The sequence below is a fragment of the Tachyglossus aculeatus genome, chromosome X1 (assembly GCF_015852505.1).
Source record: "Tachyglossus aculeatus isolate mTacAcu1 chromosome X1, mTacAcu1.pri, whole genome shotgun sequence".
Taxonomy (NCBI): domain Eukaryota; kingdom Metazoa; phylum Chordata; class Mammalia; order Monotremata; family Tachyglossidae; genus Tachyglossus; species Tachyglossus aculeatus.
In genome coordinates, this window is record NC_052101.1 from 17,996,424 (window position 1) to 18,019,032 (window position 22,609).

At 41.3% G+C, this 22,609-nt stretch overlaps 1 protein-coding gene across 1 annotated transcript in view; it reads right to left on the reverse strand.

Moving 5' to 3' along the window:
- The window catches only part of PKHD1 (PKHD1 ciliary IPT domain containing fibrocystin/polyductin), a 388,392-nt gene that overhangs the window by 12,421 nt on the left and 353,362 nt on the right, over nt 1-22,609 (reverse strand). The window contains exons 61-64 of the mRNA XM_038772975.1: nt 20,361-20,496; nt 15,354-15,441; nt 7,452-7,559; nt 3,449-3,607 (exon numbers count right to left, since the gene is read on the reverse strand). Of these exons, the coding sequence (XP_038628903.1) occupies nt 3,449-3,607; nt 7,452-7,559; nt 15,354-15,441; nt 20,361-20,496 (491 nt within the window). The remainder of the gene's footprint in view (nt 1-3,448; nt 3,608-7,451; nt 7,560-15,353; nt 15,442-20,360; nt 20,497-22,609) is intronic.

Here is a 22,609-nt window from a genome sequence, read left to right on the forward strand (position 1 = left end):
TCCTGAGGTTATACTCCCCCATGGCTGAATCATAGGCACCTTTGGAAGCTGCATAAACTCTTCCAGGTCACTAGAGTCCATTGCAGTAAGACAGCACGTCAGAGTGATAAACACTCTCACAAGTCATGATTCTGATTTTAGTTTACTCCAATTGACGCCTTGTCCAAAACAACTACAATATTACCGGGAAGATGCCCTGATGTTCTTGAATTAAAATATCAGGTAATCTGAACCTGATTCATTTCTGCCCATTACTTACTAGGTCCTTGAATTTAAGCTAGCATACTGTTCTGCCCCGATATGTGAAAGATCAAACAGTAGCTCCCTCCACCCACTCCTGATTCCCTCTGGCCATAGAGGAAGTTGATGCTTAAAGCTGTCTGAGATACCCAGGGAGAATTTGTTAAGTGCTTTCTATGTGCCAAGCACTGTTTTAAGTCCTGGGGGAGTGGGGCTGCCAGGTAATCAGGGTGTCTCACAGTCTTAATCCCCATACAGCTGGATTTACAGAATCCAGAAACTGCAGCCCAAGATAGCAAGTGTCAATACCTGGGATCCTGACAGTCAGTCCTTCAGTCACCAAATCAATCAATCGTATTTACTGAGCGCTTACTATGTGCAGAGCACTGTACTAAGCGCTTAATGGGAACTGAAACCAAAGGCTCCTGACAACCAGAATCCAGCCCAGTTTAAAAGTTAGCCTTGCAGCTAACTACTCAACAAAGGTCAATAATATTACCTGGGGCCAGGAAAAAGTCATGTTGATTTTATATATTCCATAAGCCTTGGGTGGACAAGTCAACAGCAGACTAATTGTTAGTTGAACACTCTCAACCCTGACTCTTAACCCCACATCTGAAGTAGCCTTCTGAACTAGACCCTAGCCACAGTACTTTTACCTAATCCTTGCCCTAATTCTAATTCTAAACCTGATAAGATTTTTTTCACCTTCTTGAGAAAACAGTGACAGTCGGAATTTGGTATCTGTCTGACCAAAGATTTAGAGCACTCCTTCGCTTCTCTTGTCTCGTACTGTGAAGGCTCAGCAGCAATTGATGAGGATGAAGGAAATGTTAAGGATGATCACAACAGTGATGGCCATTATATGGTGATGAGGAAGGGCTTGGGAGAACATTTCTCCAGGTACACATATTTCCTTTACCTTCATCAAGATGAAGACGTGGGTTCTAATCCCAGCTCTGCCACGTGTCAGCTGTGTGACTGTGGGCAAGTCACTTCAATTCTCTGTGCCTCAGTTACCTAAGCTATAAAATGGGGATTAAGACTGTGAGCCCCCTGTGGGACAACCTGATTACCTGGTATCCCTCCCCAGTGCTTAGAATGGTGCTTGGCACATAGAAAGCGCTTAACAGATACCATTATTATTATTATTATTATTATTATTATTATCTAGGCCAGTCCAGTCATTTTGATGGCCAGAATTAGCTGTGAATGTGAAACCATTCATTCAATCATATTTGTTGAGTGCTTACCGTGCGTAGAGCATTGTACTAAAACTATTGCTTCCAAATCTACATTATTGGTTACTTCATAAAAAATGCAACACTTCTTAATCCAATTGACAGATTTCTATTTGGGGGTGTCAGGAATCACAGTGACTAACCACTTGGGTTAAAGGGAATATTGGATTAGCCAGTGTGACCTCACTTAGAATACATTGCTGGTACATCAGTTGTTTGGATGGGGATTGGTGTTTTTAAGAGCAGTTAAGCAGGTTGAGAGAGCAATTACGAGAGTTTGGGATGGAACACACTTTGTGCTGCATAATGTGAGCTCGTGGTGGGCAGGGATTGTCTCTCTTTATTTCTGTATTGTACTTTCCCAAGCATTTAGTACAGTGCACTGCACACAGTATGCACTTAATAAATACTATTAAATGAATGAAGGAGAGTGACCATTTCCACTGAGTGAATCCAGACTTCTTGGTTGAGATGTCCAGGGTTTCTGCTTGCTCATTTCTGAGACAAGATAGAGCTTCTAATCCATTCTAAAAGTGTTCCCTTCCAGTTATAAAAGAGGGCCCTTGCTCTATGTCCCCTCAAATTATGGATCTCCGTTATCATGTGGCTTGCCAATTAGGAAGCTAGTTCAGTATTTGCAGCATATGAACATTTATAGAATTTTGAACCTGGTAGAAGTTCTATTCCTATGAATCCTCTGCCTGTCTGTAAAGAAGGAGAGATCATTCTATTTTCTACCAGTTTCTCAGCTCTTGGAATAGCAGCCTTGTTTCAAGCTGCTTCTCCTTGTCATTATTTGCCAATCATAAAAAGCTGTAATTGAAAAACGTAGCATGGTGTGGTGGAGAGAGCATGGACTTGTCTGCTTTGTAGCCATGGGCAAGTCACTTAACTTTTCTGCGCCTTAGTTACCTCATCTATAAAATAGGGATTAAGATTGTGAGCTCCAAGTGGGACAGGGACTGTGTCCAACCCAATCTGCTAGTATCCACACTAGAACTTAGTACAGTGCCTGGCACATAATAAGCACTTAAATACCGCAATTATTATTATTATTATAGAATTTTAGAGACCAACACTGCAATTCTATTGTTAGAGTTCCATTAGAGTACCTCTAAAAATTAGCTTCACTCTAGAAGGGTCATTTAGCAGCAGAGAAGCAGAGAAGCAGCGTGGCTAAACAGACAGAGCCCGGGCTTTGGAGTCAGAGGTCATGGGTTCAAATCCCAACTCCGTCAATTGTCAGCTGTGTGACTTTGGGCAAGTCACTTAACTTCTCTGTGCCTCAGTTACCTCATCTGTAAAATGGGGATTAAGATTGTGAGCCCCACGTGGGACAACCTGATCACTTTGTATCCCCCAGCACTTAGAACAGTGCTTTGCACATAGTAAGAGCTTAACAAATATTATTATTATTATTATTATTATTATTATTATTATTATTATTATTATTATTATCTAGCATATTCCTCTGCCTCCAAGCAAGAGAAGCAGTTTGACTTAATGGAAAGAGCACACTTTGGCAATCAAATGTTGATGCATCTCATTGGTCCCTACATCCAGAGGGGCCCTGAAAGTCATATCTGACTTTCTTCACTCACCCAACTTGTACTTCCCAAGCGCTTAGTACAGTGCTCTGCACACAGTAAGTGCTCAATACAATTGATTGATTGATTTATTTAGCCTCATCTGACCAAGGGCATCCTTTATATCATTCTGTCTCTATCCATTGTAACAAGGTGTTTGGGAGGGCTGTTCGATGGCTGCCAACCTTGACATCCTTCCCAGTGGTTAGGGACATACCCTCTGGCATCCCAAACTTTACCCTTTTCATCCCATAATCATGCCGATTATGGACCGCTTACTACATACCTCAGGATTCATGTAATCGAGTAATACTCCTTTCAAAATAAACTCTGGTTTTGGGGGTGCTTTTTTCAGTTCTTTCTGACTATTTAACAACCTACTTTTGGTTTTGCTTTTCTTGGACCAGCAGAGCACTAGAAAGCACAGAGCAATCCAAGAGGCAGCTGAACACAGAACAGTAGCCATGATGATAGTAGATTTGTGCCTCTCTTCCACGGGTAAGACCACAAATGGCCTGGATCTGGCTGTTAAGTTGGCACCTACAGATAAAAACACAGGAGCAATCAGTACAAAAATGAAGGTGACTAGACAAAAGCCTCATTCCATAGAGGAGGGGATCTCATCAAATTTAATAATAATAATAATAATGGCATTTATTAAGCGCTTACTATGTGCAAAGCACTGTTCTAAGCACTGGGGAGGTTACAAGGTGATCAGGTTGTCCGACGTGGGGCTCACAGTGTTAATCCCCCTTTTACAGATGAGGGAACTGAGGCACAGAGAAGTTAAGTGACTTGCCCAAAGTCACACAGCTGACAAGCGGTGGAGCAGGGATTTGAACCCATGCCCTCTGACTCCAAAGCCCGTGCTCTTTCCACTGAGCCATGCTGCTTCCCTAAATTTACTGATGGAGGTTGTCAGTGTTGTTGTTCACACTTTACGTGGAAAGCAACTCAAACTTCAGAAATTCAGCACCTTGTCTGAGAGTCGCAACCATAACAATTTGGGTAATTTAAACTTTAAAAACAAAACAGAATCAAGGAACAACAACAAAAAAAAACCTGCTCTTGTCAGGAGTTCCCAGAAAATCCAGCGTGCGGGGGAGAGGATGTGGGGGAGAGAATAGACGGAGAGGAAGAGGGAGAGGGAGAGGGAGAGGGAGAGGGAGAGGGAGAGGGAGAGGGAGAGGGAGAGGGAGAGGGAGAGAGAGAGAGAGAGAGAGAGAGAGAGAGAGAGAGAGAGAGAGAGAGAGAGAGAGAGAGTGAGTGTAAAATACAGGGGGAACCGGGTCAACAGTCTACTTTCCTTTGTCTCTAGGATTGAAAATTTCTGATTCCAAGAGCAGTGCCTTTCCCTTAATATTAATCTGTTATGAGTAGAAAGCCCTGAATTAATCTTGTACCAATCTAAACTTGTGCAATCATATCTAGCTCGCGATGGAGAAGCCACCTGTTCCTTCCCATTTACCTCTTATTCTGTCACCTCTTAAATATTTGCATATAAATGCAAGTGTTTTTACCTCAGAGATGGGCCCTCTGTGCTTTGTTCAGCAGCATCCACCGTGCTGCAAAGTTACGGTTCCTAAATCCTTTTGTTTCTGGCTCTAGATTTGCCGAGTGTGGTAAACGAGTCCATTGCAAGAACTCTTCTAAAAAATCAAATTTAATCTCTGGTGCTGCCTCCCTTTGTGATTTAACCAGACCACCCAAGCTCTCTCGATTGCCGTTTTGTGATCGGCAAAAGAGGAAAAATAACAGTTTCTTTCCCTCCAGGGAGAGCAAGTAGGAAGGGAAAGGAGAAACAGAATAGAAAAGATGGTAAGAAATGTTAAAGATGTAGAAAGCTTCCAAAGGACTAAACTATGATAAATTAAAGGAAAAACAGACCCACAAACAGCAGCCTTGATTATTTTCTATTGTAACTAAAGCTTTTTTAAAACCTCTTTGAAAGGAGAGATTAAATTCTCAAACCTAAAAAATGTGAATGTGAACTTTATAGCTTTACAAAATGATTCCTCTGGCTTATTTAGATAAGCATATTGATATATTGGGAAACAAAGAGCATGCTGAAACCTTGCTCCATTACTCAATGTGATGTCAATAGAGCCTGAGAGAAAGTTAGGCATCTTGAAAAATATTTCATTCTCTCGCCATCCATCCATATTCCTTGCAGGTTTTTTTCTCTCAGAGGTAATTCAGATGAAGTTTAACATCAGTGTTTATAAGTTATGGATTGTGATCTTGGGGAAAAAATATGGATGAGCATTTCAACTCTATTCTGCTAAGGGAATGTTTTGGAGAATGAATGGGAAGACTGTTTTAAATAGGAATTAAGAAAAGGCAGGTCCCAGACTGATATCAAGGCCATTTTTATTGGTGAGTTTCCATTTGCCAAGTGCTTTACACACATTTTATTAGCTGTTCCTCAAAATAGCCCTCAAGGTGTAGCTTGGCTACCAGAGAGGTCAAGCCTTCTACCCAATGTCACTTAGAAAGGAAATGGCCAAGTAGGATTCAAGTTTACACTTTTGGACTTTCCAACTTTGTGAATTATTCTGTGTCTCCTTGTAGTGAGCTAAAAAGACAAAAGCCACTCGGGAAATTGCTGTCATAAACAGTTGTGGCCATCAAGTGAGGATACATCTTGGTTCTGAGCAAAGTCTTTACGCTACACCTAGGGAGACTTACATGGGCACCTGAAAGCCACATCTGACATGTCTGCCAACTCTGTTATACTGTTACATTGTACTCTCCCAAGAGCTAAGTACAGTGCTATGCACACAGTAAGCGCTCAATGACTATAATTGATTGAAAGATTAATCTGACCTTCTTCATTCATTTAACCTCATTTGATCACATTTCGATACGTGAGCTTGGATGTTTAGTTTTACAGCACAGTGTCTGATGTGCTGAACCTTAGAATATTTATGAGCTTTTCTGGTACCCCACATAGCCCTAGAGGGAAATGGTATCATTTTATACACCACCGGCTATGACTTTTTCTCAAGCCCATTAGACAAATAAATCAACCTACAAATCATGTGCATATGCAGTTTTCCAAATCTTAGTTTCTTAAGCACTAGAATGTTTTTGCATCCACAAAATAGTCAAAGACACACCTCTATTTTGGGGTCAAGGATCATTCTGAATGCTTATCACGAAAATTAGCCAAGCCCTTGGGGAACATAGACTAAGAAACCAGCTTGCATTGCTAGAAAAGATCATTATAGTTTATTCAGTTGGCTTTTTTTTGGCCTGCAGATGGCAACTTCTCTGGTTCATAATATAATGGATGAGATTGTCTTCAAATTATGTTTTTCAGGAGACTGAATTCAGCTCCAAGTCAGAGTCCAATCGCTTTTTTTGAAGAGGATAGTACAGTCAGTTCTTACCATAAATCAGTACACAACAGGATTAGCTGCGGCTCCTGCTTCTAAAAGGCATGACCTTAACAGTCAGAATGAGGCCAGATAAGCAAGATATTTTGCATGGGCCTGGTTGGCCTTGATTTATAGCAAACTCGGTTTATAGTTTAATTACCTCGGAATGACTGCTGAGCGTCAATCCCAGTAACATAGAACTTGCCAACAGTGTAAATGAAATGAGAAGGGGTGAGTTTTTTTTGTTTTGGCTTTTTGGTTTATTTTCACTTCACTAAGAAACTTAGTGAAAGAAGAGATTGGGGTTTTCAGTGCACTTAAACTACATGGCTGCATAGGATCTGAATTTTCCTTTGAATTTGAATTTTCCTTATACTGGGTATGTGGTTTCCACCTTGGAAGGAACTCTAATTATGCTTGTTCATGAGAAGTAAGCAGTCTGTGAGCAAACCACCAGAAGTCCAGCCCAGTGAGGCTAGGGTGACAATCTCTGATCCAGAGGAGAACTCTGAAATGTCCTTTGAGCCCCTCTTTGTCAAAATAATTATCCAAATGCGCTAGGTAAATGCTGGGCCCTTTCCCTCTAGATTGTAGGGTGGAGAACATGTCTACTAACTCTATTGCATTGTACTCTCCCAGACATTTAGTACAGTATTCTTCACACAGTAAATGCTCAATAAATACCACAGATTGCTTCCATTCTCTCTACAAAACATTCCAGCTTCAGTGAAGATGTAGACTCTTCTACCTAGGGCCTTATGACCTTTGAGGAGGAGTTGACATATTCTGCCTGGCACCTTGCTCAACCTGTGTCTCTGAAAGGTTGACCCTTGATTTTAGCCAGGCCTGTTTCCAGTCCCTAACTCCAATTCCAAGGAGTTTCCCTCCAGGATGCACAGCGAGAGTCCTCTAGACCTGACCTAGCTGTATTTTCAGGAGGGATTTGTTTTACAGATAAGAGACCCCAAACATAGGATATCGAACACATGTAGTAACCCCTTTACCTGGAGGGAATGCCACATTGAAAACCAAGTGCCAGTTTGACCCAGAATTCAAGATTGCCAGGTTGGTGAATCGCACCCAGCCATCTTGAACTTCCACTTGGGTGCATCCTGTAGAACCCAAAACAGAAGAACAATTATTATTATTATTATTATTATCATCATCATCATTATCACTATTATCATTATTATTATTATAATCTCCAGGAATGTAACAATGAGTGAGTCCATTTCCCTTCTTCACAAGTCCACGTGGGTAAAACCCGTTCTAATAGAGAAGCAGCATGGCTCAGTGGATAGAACACGGGCTTTGGTGTCAGAAGGACCTGAGTTTTAATCCCAAGTCGGCCACTGATCTTGGGCAAGTCACTTTACTTCTTTAATTCCCTCACCTGTAAAATTAATCCTATGTGGGATAGGGACTCTGTCCATGCTGATTAACTTGTACCTTGACTTGTCTTATGCAGCAGAGTCATCTCCAGCCCATAGTGACCCCATGGACACATCTCTCCCAGAACATCCCTCCTCCATCTGCAATTGTTCTGTAGTGTATCCTTAGAGTTTTCTTGGTAAAAATAAGGAAGTGGTTTACCATTGCCGCCTTCTGTGCAGTAAACATGAGTCTCCACCACTGAGTCTCTCCCCTGCTCCTGCTGCCCAGGACAGGTGACTTTTGATTTGTAGCCGATGGCCTTCCACTTTCTAGTCTCTGCCCAAGCTAGGAATGAAATGGATATGCCTCTGCTTGACTCTCTCTCTCTCTCTCTCGTAGTTGAGATTGGCAGAGTACCGGAAACTTGCCAGGTGTGATACTGAGAGGGTAACCTGTATCTACACTGGTGCTTAGGCAGTGCTTGGCACATACTAAGCATTTAACAAGTACCTTGTCCCAGTTAGTGAAAGGATAAGCCCCATCTCTCTTCACCCTCCCCCCAAACCCAATCCCCACCTGCTCTAGGCACCCCTCACTTCCATTTCCCCACCCCTTCTCCATCCTTGTCTTTGCTGTCCCCTGACAATTTCTCCTTCGCTATTGCAGTTACCCCATAGCAGAGAGAATATTTTCCAACTCAAAAGCACAATCCCCTTGGAAAAACTCTGCCTTTCCTCATCAATTCTGCAGAGCTTCCACAAAGTTCCTCTTTAGGAATCATCTTTTACTTTATTATCTCCTCGGAGTTGCAAGATAAATAAAATGCCCAGAAGAAAACAGAAATAAATAAACTCAGCCTCAAATAAATGATAGCCACAGAAGATAAATGTGCTTTACATTCTTTAAAACCTATATGCATCAAAATTATGGTCAATAAACTCTTGCAAACAATGAACCACAGAGTACAGATGTTCTACATGTAATCGCTTGTTGCAGTTTTTCCTTTGACAAACGTCCTTATTGCGCTCATCTTTGGAGGAATACAAAGCAGCATTTAATCGAAATGTGTCCGTCAAGCACAGTGAGCCCGCCTCATAGAACAGCAGCTAAACTGCCTGGTGGAAAGTACTTTAGCTCCAAATGGCTTTGTTTTTGCGTTAAATACCAGCCTGCCTCAGAGATCTCTGCGAAGATTCCCATATATATCTATGATATTCTCAGATTTGAAGCATATGTGCCCAAAAGCGGAGACAGTTGCTGTGAAGAAGTACAGTGCATTACTCCAGGGCTCATCATATCCTCAAAATGGCAATTATAAAATGTCCAAATGCAAGTGACAGACTCCTCTATAAAACTGGGGAACAGAGTGAGCTCAATGGGAAGGGGGAAAGGGAATCTTGGGACAGGTCAGGAAGGCTGGCTGGGAAGCAGAATCTTCCCACTCCTCAAAAAGCTTCTACTGGTTGTTTCTTCGCGTCAAGCACAAACTCCAGACCACTGACTTCAAAGCACTCAGTAAACTCCCTCCCTCCTACTTATTCACTCTTCTCCAACTCCTCATTTCCCTCAAGCTAATCTACTCACTGTGCATGGACCTAGTCTCTTCCCCCATGCCTGGAAATCCATTTTCCTTCATATCTGACAGACCAAGGGCCTCCCCACTTTCAAAACCCTCCTGAAAACACATATCTTCCAGGAGTCTTTTTTCCAATTAATGTCTTATTTCACCCTCACCCCTGCACCTTATATTAACCCCTTTTAGACTCTGAGCCCACTGTTGGGTAGGGACTGTCTCTATATGTTGCCAACTTGTACTTCCCAAGCGCTTAGTACAGTGCTCTGCACACAGTAAGCGCTCAATAAATACGATTGATGATGATGAACCCAGCTGCCATTTCAGCACTCCCTTGCCACCTAAGCACTTGAGTACCCTCATAACACTTATGTATTCAATAATAATAATGATGGCATTTATTAAGTGCCTACTATGTGCAAAGCACTGTTCTAAGCGCTGGGGAGGTTACAAGGCGATCAGGTTGCCCCACAGGGGGCTTACAGTCTTAATCCCCATTTTACTGATGAGGTAACTGAGGCTCAGAGAAGTTAAGTGACTTGCCCAAAGTCACACAGCTGACAATTGGTGGAGCCGGGGTTTGAACCCATGACCTCTGACTCCAAAGCCGGGGCTCTCTCCAGTGAGCCACGCTGCTTCTCTATTTTTATCTTATTTTATATACTTTAAGATACTTTATCTTATATACTCTACTACTCCCACCTCTATAATTTACTTTATTGTCTCTCTCCCCTGTGAGACTGTAAGCTCCTTGAGGACAGGAATATGTTGCTGACTTGTACTTCCCAAGCGCTAAGTACAGTGCTCTGCACACAGTAAGTGCTCAATAAATACGATTGAATGAATGAATGAATAAATCATGCACGTTCTCTCCCACTGTTGTGTCCCTGCCTCATAGAATAGACTCAAAAAACGTTATTGATTGAAGAATTTGTCCAAATCCTTCTGGAAGGGACTATTTCAAAATAGACCTATATACATTCTGCAAGACACGAGAGTCATTATGAGGGAAACCTAGCTATGGTGGGTATGAGTGGAGTGACTACTTTATTAAGATAAGAAGAAACGAAGGCATACTTGAAACAAAAAAACCAGATTCTTAGTAGAGTGCTCTGAATGCTGTAAGTGCTTAATAAATGCTATTACTCTTCTTTTGATTTACCCTGGCTAAATTGTAAGCTCCTTGAGGTCAGAGATAATGTCTTCTTATTCTATTGGAATCTCAAGTACTTAGTACAGGGTTCTGTGCAGAGTAAGCACATATGGACTTGGCATTGTTTAGGATAGACTGTATTCACCTGCATTTCTGAATTACTTTCAGTCTGTTTTTGATGATTTAGCGTATGGGTTAGGCCAGATGTACGGGGATAAAGCTAAAGATAAGAATCAGACCAAACTGTTAGCAATCCAGATTTGCAAATAAAATGAAAAATTCAGTCCACACATCTGAATCACTTTCCTCTGGGCTCCTGACATCAGAGGAATCATCAGGTTAAAGAAAGTAAATGTGGAAAGGGTTAGAGAAATGTGTTGGTTGTTAAAAAATGATACGGGTTGAATACGGCCTAACTAAACGGCTACAATTAGAGGGATTTTAAGTCTGCAGCATGATCAGCAAAACATGCTGTCTGGACGAGAGGAAATTCAAGAGGCCAGACAAGATATTTTCCCAAGTTCCATGGTGTGTTGTTTTTCTTTCCTGTGATTCTTCAAACAACAGTAGACCTAGGTGGACAATTGGACATACTTCATGCATGAAATGAACTTCCTTGTTTTTTAAAATAGAAAGAGAAATATATGTTTATAATCTCTGGATTCAATCCAGGATCCTGCAGCAGGTTTTTGGTCTAAATTGCACCTGAATCAATATTTAGAAGGTTAGTCTATGCTGATGAATCATACAATTCTCATTCTTCAAGCCTGCATGAACCTAGTGTTAGATCCAATCAGAATCAGTTGCGACCAATCTGAATCTTATAGATAAAATAAAATCATCATCTGGTGATTTAGTCTTTCCAACATGTTTTTTAAGAAAGAAATGTGGAAATATACGATAACATATACAAATTTGTATGTGTATTTATAATTGTTGAATCAAACAATCAATCCTATTTTTGAGCGCTTGTTGTGTGATCAGAGTGCTGTACTAAGTGCTTAGGAGAGTAAACCATAAGGGAGTTGGTAGACACATTGCCTGTCCACAAGGAGCTTATAGTCTAGGGGGGAGACAGACATTGAAATAAATTACAGGTATATACATGAATGCTGTGGGGCCAAGGTGAATAAAGGGTACCAGTGCAGTGACATCTTCCAAAGCACTTGGGAAGTTGAAGTGGACTCTCAATAGAGAAGCAGCTTGGCTCAGTGGAAAGAGCCTGGGCTTTGGAGTCAGAGGTCATGGGTTCAAATCTCATCTTCGCCAACTGTCAGCTGTGTGACTTTGGGCAAGTCACTTAACTTCTCTGTGCTTCAGTTACTTCATCTGTAAAATGGGGATTAAAACCGTGAGCACAACCCTGTGGGACAACCTGATCACCTTCTAACCTCCCCAGCACCTAGAACAGTGCTTTGCGCATAGTAAGTGCTTAACAAATACCATTATTATTATTATTATTATTATATGTGTGCATAAAATGATCTCTGTGTGACCAACTCAATGTTTACTCTTAATGACTGTCTTAATGAATGTCTTTCCTCTAGACTCCAAGTTTGTTGTGGGCAAGGAAAGTATCTACCAACCCTGTTATATTTTACTCTCCCAAGTGTATAGTACAATTAAATAATTATAATAATAGTAATGATAGCATTTGTTAAGCACTTACTATGTGTGAAGCACTATTCTAAGCACTAGGGGGGATAGAAGGTGATCAGGTTGTCCCACATGGGGCTCACAGTTTTAATTCTCATTTGACAGATGAGGTAACTGAGGCCCAGAGAAGTGAATTGACTTGCCCAAAGTCCCACAGCTGATAAGGGACAGAGCCGGGATTAGAACCCATGACCTTCGGCTCCCAAGCCACGCTGCTTCTGTACATCATACACAGTCCTTAATCATACACAGTCCTTATCCCACATGGGGCTGACAGTCTGAGAGGGTAGGAAAGTGAATATTTTACCTCCATTTCACAGATGAGTAAACTGAAGCACAGAGAAATACAGTGATTTGCCAAAGGTTATTCAGCAGGGAAGTGGCAGAGTGGAAATAGATCTCCAGGTCTGGGCTCTTTCCACTAAGCCATGCTGCTTCCCTCTCGTCGATTCTCCTCACACGTCCCAGCCAGAGATGCTATGCTGAGGGGATCATTGTCTCAATACTGGTGAGCTAACTGTGTGAGAGCACTGCAATGTTGGTAATTTTGACCTCCCTTTTAATCCTGAATATAGCTTGTGGGTGATGCAAGTGAAACTGCTTCAGAATCATCATCATCATCAATTGTATTTATTGAGCGCTTACTGTGTGCAGAGCACTGTATTAAGCACTTGGGAAGCATAAGTTGGCAACATATAGAGACAGTCCCTACCCAACAGTGGGCTCACAGTCTAAAAATCCAGGTTGGTCTCCTGAAACAAACAGAGGAAGCAGTGTGGCCTCGTGGAAAGAGCATGAGCCTGGGAGCCAGAGGACCTGGATTCTAACCCTGGCTCAACCATTTATCAGCTGTGTAACTTTGGGCAAGTCACTTAACTTCTCTGTGCCTCAGTTACCTCATCTGTAAAATGGGGATTAAGACTGTGAGCCCCACGTGGGACAATCTGATCACCTTCTAACCTCCCCAGTGCTTAGAACAGTGCTTTGCACATAGTAAGTCCTTAATAAATGCCATTATTATTATTTATCTGCCTCATGACCTTAGGCAAGTCACTTAACTTCTCTGTGCCTCAGTTTCCTCGCCTATAAAATGGGGGTTAAATTCTACTCCTGGCCTACTTAGACTGTGAGCCCCTAGTGGGAAAAGGACTGTATCCAGCCTGATTGTATTGTATCTACCCCAGCACTTAGGACAGAACTTGGTATGCAGTAAGCACTTAATAAGTTCCATAATGATAATTTATAGTAATACAGAAGCCTGGACACCACAGTTTGGTTTGAAGCTCGATGGTCATTCATTCATTCATTCAATCGTATTTATTGAGTGCTTACTGTGCGCAGAGCACTGTACTAAGCGCTTGGGAAGTACATGTCGGCAACATATAGAGACGGTCCCTACCCAGCCACGGGCTCACAGTCTAGAAGGGGGAGACAGACAACAAAACAAAACATGTAGACATGTGGCAAAATCATCAGAAGAAATAGAATTATAGCTATATGCACATCATTAACAAAATAAATAGAATAGTCGGTCCATCACTGACCTATGGTCAATCTTCCAAAAGCCATATTTTCTGTTTTCCATTTCTTTGTCTCTGTGCGTTGAGCAAGAGTGTACTTAGCTAGCAGAATTTGGTGATCGTGTTTAATTCTGTGCATCCCATAGAAAGCCTGGGAAGTCTTTAGGGCTTCCTTGGTATAGGTTAGTACATAGACTCGATTTTCTTTGGGTTTAAATATATTAAATATATATCAGGTTAAAAATTACCTGATCCATTTTCCTTTGTAATTGATTATGCAGTTATACTTTCTGGTTCTTTGGTGCTTTTCTATGAAAGGAGAGACTAGGATGGGGGCAGGTTTTTAGGCACTGAGTCAGCTCAGCCCCTCTAACCTTACCTCCCTGATCGCTTACTACAGTCCAGCCTGCACACTTTGCTCTTCTAGCAGCTGCTTACTCAATGTGCCCATGCTCATTTATCTCACTGCTAACCACTTTCCCTTGTCGGCTGTCTAGGCCGGAACTCCCACCCAAATCCCTCCATATATGCCAGAATACCATTCCCCCCACCTTCAAAGCCTTATGAAACCCAAGTCTCCTCCAACAGACCTTCCCCAATTAAACCCTCTTTTCCCTGGATCCGTCTCCAATCATTCACTCATTCATTCAATGATATTCATTGAGTGCTTTTGTGTGCAAAGCACTGTACTAAGCACTTGGGAGAGTAAAATATAACAACAGACATATTTATTCATTCATTCATTCAATCGTATTTATTGAGCGCTTACTGTGTGCAGAGCACTGTACTAAGCGCTTGGGAAGTACAAGTCGGCAACATATAGAGACGGTCCCTACCCAACAACGAGCTCACAGTCTAGAAGGGGGAGACAGAAAACAAAACAAAATGAGCTCACTGTCTCCTTTCTGTGTCCTCTATGCACTAACCAACTTGCACTTCCCAAGCGCTTAGTACAGTGCTCTGCACACTGTAAGTGCTCAATAAATACAATTGAATGAATTAGATCTATGACCTTTGGGCATTTGATATTCACCCATCCTGAGGCCCACAGCACTTGGTGTACATGATTAAATCATGTATTATAAATTATTTATTTATGATAATGTCTGTCTCCCCACTCTAGAATGTAGGCTCGTTGTAGGCAGGGAATGTGTCTACCAACTCTCTTGTACTCTCCCAAGTGCTTAGTACAGCGCTCTGCACACAGTAAGCACTCAATAAATACCAATGCAAGGTCCTCATCATGTTGCCGCTATTGAAGATCTTAAGCTTGCACACTAGCTTTTCCTAAAGAAGACAATGATGGAAGCACTTGTCTAAGTTTCTGCACCTAAACTTTCACTGAGCAGGACTGAACTTTGGGACTTTCATGCTCTCAATCCAACAGGCCATACTGTCTATTCAGCAATGTACGTGTTTACATGGAAAACATTAATGACCCGATCTGTACTACCAGTCAGAAGTGGTGTATTATGGAAGCATCTTATTGTTTTAGTCCGATTATTCAAGGGTTTAGACTGTTTTAGCTTAACAAGCATGGTCACTCAGTTTTGATCAGGAACTACTAAATCTATCCACTCCAGGCTTACTGTACGCAATCATCAGAGCATGTGCTTTTACCACTTCTCACCTTGTAGCATCATTTCTGGTGCTCCTTCAAGAGTAACTTGCACTCTCCATGGCTCCCAGGGAAGACCTAAGATTTCTACTCTTCGGCCCTGAAAAGGAAACAATCAATCCGTCAACCAATGGTATTTATAGTGCTCATATTGTGTGCAGAACACTCTACTAAGTGCTTGGGAGAGTACAATGCAATCGAGTTGGAAGGCACATTCCCTGCCCACAAGGATCTTACAGTCCAGAGAGGAACACAGACATTAATAAAAATAAATACATTTCAAATAGACACATAAGTGCTGTGGGGCTGAGCGTGGGGCAAATATCAAGTGCTTAAGCAGAAAGGTTTATGGAAGATGATACTTTTTGGTGTCACTTTCTTCAGGAAATGGGAATTCTGATGGTAGATTTTTAAAAGCAATTTGATTACCAAACATGTAGCCAGAATAAGAATACTTTAACCTATCAAGTACGACTCATAAATATTTGTGTTTTACAAGGTTATCCATTTAAACCTGGCTATCCTATATTTCCAAGTATGTACAAATGTAAATAGATAGGGTTCTCTTGAGTCAAACTATTTTGATGTTAGATAAGACTAAACATACACTGCCATCACAATATGTCAGAATTGGGTTCACTCTACATGCAAAGCCCCTTTGAGATCGCATCTCCTCCCAGAAGCCTTCCATGAGTAATCTCTAATTTTTCTACCTTATATTTACCCAAATGCCACCTCGACCCTTTTGAACTCCCTAAGCATTTGTTACCACAATTAAGTAGTATTTTATGTACATAGATTGAATACCCCTTTAATACTGCTTTCTGCAATTTTATTTACTCATCTGTTAAATCCCTGAGAACAGGAATTATTTCTTCTATTACATTCCTGATGGCTTAGTACAGTGCTCTATACAAAGTAGGTGTTTTTGAATGACGGTACATTGCTTATTTGGTAAGACTTCACAGTCCTTCCTCTTATAATGTACACTGTGGGCAGGGAATGTGTCTGTTTACTGTTGTACTGTACTCTCTCAAGTGCTTAGTATAGTGTTCTGAACACAGTAAGCACTTAATAAATACAATTGAATAATAATGATGACATTTATTAAGTGCTTACTATGTGCAAAGCACTGTTCTAAGCGCTCGGGAGGTTACAAGGTGATCAGGTTGTCCACGGGGGCTCACAGTCTTAATCCCCATTTTACAGATGAGATAACTGAGGCCCAGAGAAGTGAAGTGACTTGCCCAAAGTCACACAGCTGACAATTGGTGGAGTGGGGATTTGAACCCATGACCTCTGCCTCCAAAGCCTGTGCTCTTTCCACTGAGCTACGCTGTTTCTCTGAATGAATGAATGAATGAACGAATGAATGAATGTTCAGCTCAGGCTTTGGCTATAGAGCAATGGAAGTATTAAGGAGTGTTCTTTCCACAATACAAATCTGTTCTGGATATAGCACAGTACACAAGTAATAATCATAATAATAATGGCATTTACTAAGCACTTAGTATATGCAAAGCACTGTTCTAAGTGCTCGGGAGGTTACAAGGTGATCAGGTTGTCCCACGGGGGGCTCACAGTTTTCATCCCCATTTTACAGATGAGAGAACTGAGGCGCAGAGAAGTTAAGTAACTTGCCCAAAGTCACACAGCTGACAATTGGTGGAGCCGGGCTTTGAACCCATGACCTCTGACTCCAAAGCCCGGGCTCTTTCCACTGAGCCACGCTGCTTTTCAAAGTAGGTACATGTATTTTTTTTTTTTAGGAAGAAATGGTTGTATACATGGTGTAGTATCAACCAAGGTGTGAAGAGGCTACCTTCTCCATCTCTGGACTCAGACTTACTGTACATTATGGTATTAGTATGTTGCATTTCTTTGCGTTGTAATTTTGCAGGATCTAATCTTCCATTGAGAATGATGAACTAGCTTTGATGTTCTCACTCCCAGTGAATTGGGTGACAAGAGTGCAAAGGATTCTCTTAGGGATGAACATATCAATAATACAGGAAGTGAATTGAAAAATACCATTTATAGTGATACCTTCAACCTATCTCCCCGCAACTCACTAATTCCTTTTGAATTAATGGTTACTTTTAAATGATTTTCTCTTAAAGGGAAAATGTTCTGAGGCTCAACCACCATGTTCTAGCCCAAATGGCTTGTGATGATATTCCATTTAAGTTTATAGCAATCAAAGATATTTATTGAGTACTTACTGTGTGCAGAGCAATGTGCTAAGCACTTGGGAAAGTACAATACAACAAAGTTGGTGATGCAATCCCTTCCCACAAGGAGCTTACAGTCTACAGGGAAAGACAGACATTAAAATAAATTGCAGATAGAGGAAATAGTGGAGTGTAAGACTATCTGCATAATTACTGTGGGGCTGGAGTGAGTACCAATGTCCCTAATGGAGAACCCAACCAAATGCACAGTTGAAACACAGTGGAAGGAAATAGGGGCTTACTTTGGGAAGGTCTCTTTAGGAGATGTGAATTTAGAAAGGTTTTGAAGATGGGAAGAGTGGTGGATATGAAGGGGGAGGGAATCCCAGGTCTGAGGGAGAATGTAGTAGAGGGGTCGGTGGTGGGATAGACGAGACTGAGGTACACAGAGTAGGTTGCTGTAAGGGGAGCAGAGAGTGTGGAAGGAAATCAGTGCAGTTAGGTAGGAGTGAGAGAACTGATTGAGTACGTTAAAGACGATGTTGAGGAGTCTGTTTAATGTGGAGATGGCTGGGCAACAATTAGTGGTTCTTGAGGAGTGGGAATTCATGTACTGAACAGTTTTCAGAAAAATGATCGAGGCAGCAGAGTGACGTGTGGGGTGGAGAGGGGAAGGATGAGATGCAGGAAGGTCAGTGAGGAGTCCAGAGAGGTAGATTTGGTAATCATCCATGTAAAGATGGTAGTTGAAGCCTTGGGAGTGAATGAGTTCTCCAAGGGACTGGGTGTAGATGGAGACTTGGAATTTAATCTCCAAGCACCCTCACAGTTAGAGGGTTGGAGGAAAAGGAGAAGCCTGAAAAAGAGACTGAGAAGGAGCAGTTAGAGAGATAGGAGCAGGACCAGAAGAGGGATTGAAGCCAAGATTAGAGAAGGGGGTGGTCCACATAATGTGGAAGACAGCAGAATGGTTGAGGGGAATTATGACGGAGTAGAGGCTACTGGATTTGGCAAAAAGGTTGCTACCGGTGATTTTAGAGTGGGTAGTGTCTGTGGAATGAAGGAGGTGAAAGCCAGATTGTAGGGGGTAAAGGAAAAGGTAAAGTGATGGCAATATTTGTAAACAATTAAATAACTTGCTCAAGGAATTTGGAGAGGAGTGGTAGGGGGGAGTTGGGAAGGTAAATGAAAGGTGCCTTTGATTCCAGGGAGGGTTTTTGGGTTGGTTTTTTTTAGAATGAGGATACATAGGCATGTTTGAAAGCAGTGAGGAAGGAGCCACTGGAAAGAGAGCATTTAAAGATGGCTATCAGGTTGGGAAGAAGAGATGAGGCAATATTTTTGACAAAGTGAGAAGGGATGGGGTCAAAAATACAGGTGGCGGGAGTAGAATTTGAGAGGATGCGGGAGATCTGCTCTTGGGATACTCAAGAGCATACTGCTGGAAAGGATAGGAAAGTCAAAGAGGGGGGCAGGAGAAGAGACTAGAGAAAAGCAGGGGAGATTTCAGGGTCACCACTCTTAATGGTTTCAATTTTATTGACAAACTGTGTGACCAGATCATTATATCTTGTTCTTTACAGTGTATTAAACTTATGCATCAGACATTTCTAACTTAATTTGATTTTCCTCTACTACAAACAAGAAGTGCTAAGCCTGAGTCCTTAATACACAAAGGAAGTGGCCCAAGTGCCAGTGAGGGTAGACTCGTGGTTGGCAGAGAATATTCTCCACATTGGTTCCATCCATTCATATTCCCCCTACGGAAAAGTAATATAGAAAGGAAAAACAGGTGATCTGCTTCCTACTGTCAATTCCTTTTTAATGGGTTTTCATAAGACCCTCTGGGAAAGCAAGAAATGTACATATTTGCAATAGACAAATGTTTGTCACCTATTCCCAATAAAAAACATTAGGATGAAATGGAGAGGTCTAAGAGAGGAAAGCATGGGACCAAGAGAAGTCCAAGAGAAGCAGCAAAGCCTAGAGGAAAAAACAATGGCCTGGGAGACAGAGGATCTGGGTTCTAATCCCAGCTCTGCCACTTGTCTGTTGTGTGACTTTGGGCAAATCACTTCATTTCCTCTCTGGACTTTAGTTTCGTCATCTGTAAAATGAAGATTCAATACCTGCTCTCCCTCCTACTTTGACTATGAGCCTTCTGCACGACCTGATTATCTTGTATTTACCCCAGTACGTAGTACAGTGCTTGGCACATAGTAAGTGCTTAACAAACACCATAACGATTATTAATATTATTATTAATAATAACAATAATCTTAAGTGGGTACAATGAGCATTTACTTATTACAAGAAGTTTCAGGAGACTAAATGTTCTGGGGTTTCTCACAAGTTGAATATTTTACCGTTTTGATTGGTAGGAAATCACATAATTATGTCTGAACTAGAAGCTTATTTAAAAAAGTAAAGACTATCCATCATCTTCACAGATGATAGTTGAGACACAGATCCATTATGCTAGAGAAATCAAGGTTGCTATAGCCATTAGAATACGAAAAGAAAAGAGGTTTACCCTTCCTCCTAGCCCCACCCTCTACAAAATGTTAAAAACAAGGTTTTGCTTGTTTGAATTACTGCTTTCTTAGTTTTTGACTTATTATGAAGAGGAAGGATGTGTCCTGAGTAGAAGAGAGATGGGGGAGAGGGGAAAAAACCTTCCCTGACTAATCTTGCATCTTTCTTCCCTATTTCTCTCATCCTTACAGAGAAGACAAAGATAGCGACAAAAGCAATGATGACAGTGATTTGGATGTACACCTTAAATTTGTCAGTGCAGTAATGAAATTTGGTTACAACAGGTAGAGAAGGATTACAGTGGAAATGGTACCTTCTTATCCAAAAAGACTAGATGTGGTTGCACTGGAAGCTCTTTTCCGACTTCTCCGTTGGATGGTTGGGTCTGGACAGAAAGGGTGTGAGGCTGTATATAGACTAGGTTTCCGGTATTAAGGCTTGCATTTCTCCTACATGCAAAAGAATAAAATTAGATACTATTTTTAGTTCACAAATGCCACTTCAGTAACTGTTTTCCTTCCCCTGCAAATTCATGATGTGCGCAATCATTTGCCTATATATCCTGGGAGAGTAATAATTATGGACTATTGATTTTATTTATTTTGTTATTACACCATCCAAGGTGCTTAGAATGGGCGAAAGTTGTGCTAGTAAGAATATGGTGGGTGGTAATATTTCTGATCTTGATGTTGATTGCTCAGACTAATTCGCTAGGAAATCACAACAAAACAAATTAAACAGGAATCTATTAAGTGAAGAGAACCGGAAAACTAAACAGCCCCTTTGGAAGTTTATCACTTGGTAAATGACATTAAATATCAGGACATCAAATGAATCTTGGAAAAGATAAAAATTAAATCACATAGTCTTCCTATTCTGATTCCTCCTCCTTTGAGGCTTCCCTCATATGTGTGTGTGTGTGTGTGTGTGCGTGCATCTACAATTGTAGTTAAACATTCACTGTGTCTCCAAACTGCAAACTGGACAACAGAGAGAGAAGAACCAGCTTCTAAACAAGGATTTCTGAAGCACTTCATGATCAGATTTTCCACTGGGTAGGAGACATGTCAGAACTAAACAATGCCATTTGATGGGCAATAAGGAAGGGCTACTAATAAAAAAGACACATGTGTGTGTTTGATTTATGTACAGTTTAGCCCTTTGACATATGTTTCCTGAAAAATTGCTGCTCACTTCACCAATTCACAACTCAAAATTTGTTTATTTTGTTTCATGGTACTTGTTAAGTCCTTACTATGTTCCAGATACTGCACTAAGCACTGGGGTAGATAGAAGATAATCAGGTTGGACATAGTCCCTGTCCCATTTGGGGCTTACAACCTAAGTCGGCCTGAAAAGGATTTTATTCCCATTTAGTAGATGAGATAACTGCAGTACAGAGAAGTTACATGACTTGCCCAAGGTTACACAGCAGACAAGTGGTAGACGCAGGATAAGAACTCAGGACCATGAACTCAGGACCAAGGAACATGAACTCAAGAACTCAAACTAATGCTCTTTCCATTGGGCCATGCTACTTCTTTACGATGGAAGTTTAAAGGAACTGTTGGAAAATCTGCCACCTGGAGGGTGATCCTTAGAGATAAAATTAGCAATGGAGAGATATTAGGTGTCACGTCAACAACTTTTGTTGTGAATGTCAAGGAGGTAGAACGCTGGGCTGAATGAACCAATAATGGATCTATAAGGACACAATAGTCACATGAATCCAACAGTTGACCAAGACCAAGCCACAGTTTCTCATCGTCTCCATTTGTGCCTCATATTTTTAAATCCCCACAACTTTTTGTGTGGAGGGAACCTCAAAATTAAATTTAAAGCTCAAGCTCTGTCCCAAGTCTAATTCTCACGTTCAGTAATTTACATAAAGGTTTTTCCAGATTAGGAGTTCCCTTAATTGTGAAATGCAACTGCACATCCACACTTTGTGGTCCTGACTTGGGGATAATTTTAAAAGAAAGTATTACATCTTGGCTCTATGGGGCGAACCAAAAGATTAGTTTTTTGGGTTTTTTATGACAGACAGCCACATGTGAGCTCTCAAATAAGGGGTATCATCTCCAATTTTGAGGCCAAATTGCACTTTATAAGCTTTATGGTAGCAACTGGGGAGATTTATGAAGAAGTTTCTGTCTACTTTCATCTGATACCTGGGTCCTGTGGCAGAAATGTGGCCTCTAAATTAATGATGATCCTCTTGCAATGCACATCATACTAGATGTAGGTCACCAGTCGTGAATGAGAGCTATGTGTGAGAGGGTAAAAAGTTAGGATTCAAGGAAGACACAGACTCAAAGTGCTTTACCAACCAGCACTCTGGGCCTCGGGGAATTGGAGCAACTTCCTGAATGCTTGCTCAGCCCCTACCTTGTCACCCTCTTAAGTTTATTATAAGCAAACATCTCTTATTAAATATAAACAGCATCTCTCCTGAGGTCAGAGAATTGCTGCTACTGTGTATCCCTAGGTAATATCGCTTTAAACTCCACATAAACTCTTAAGCCGTTTCTATTCTAAAACCAGACCGTAGGTGGTACAGTT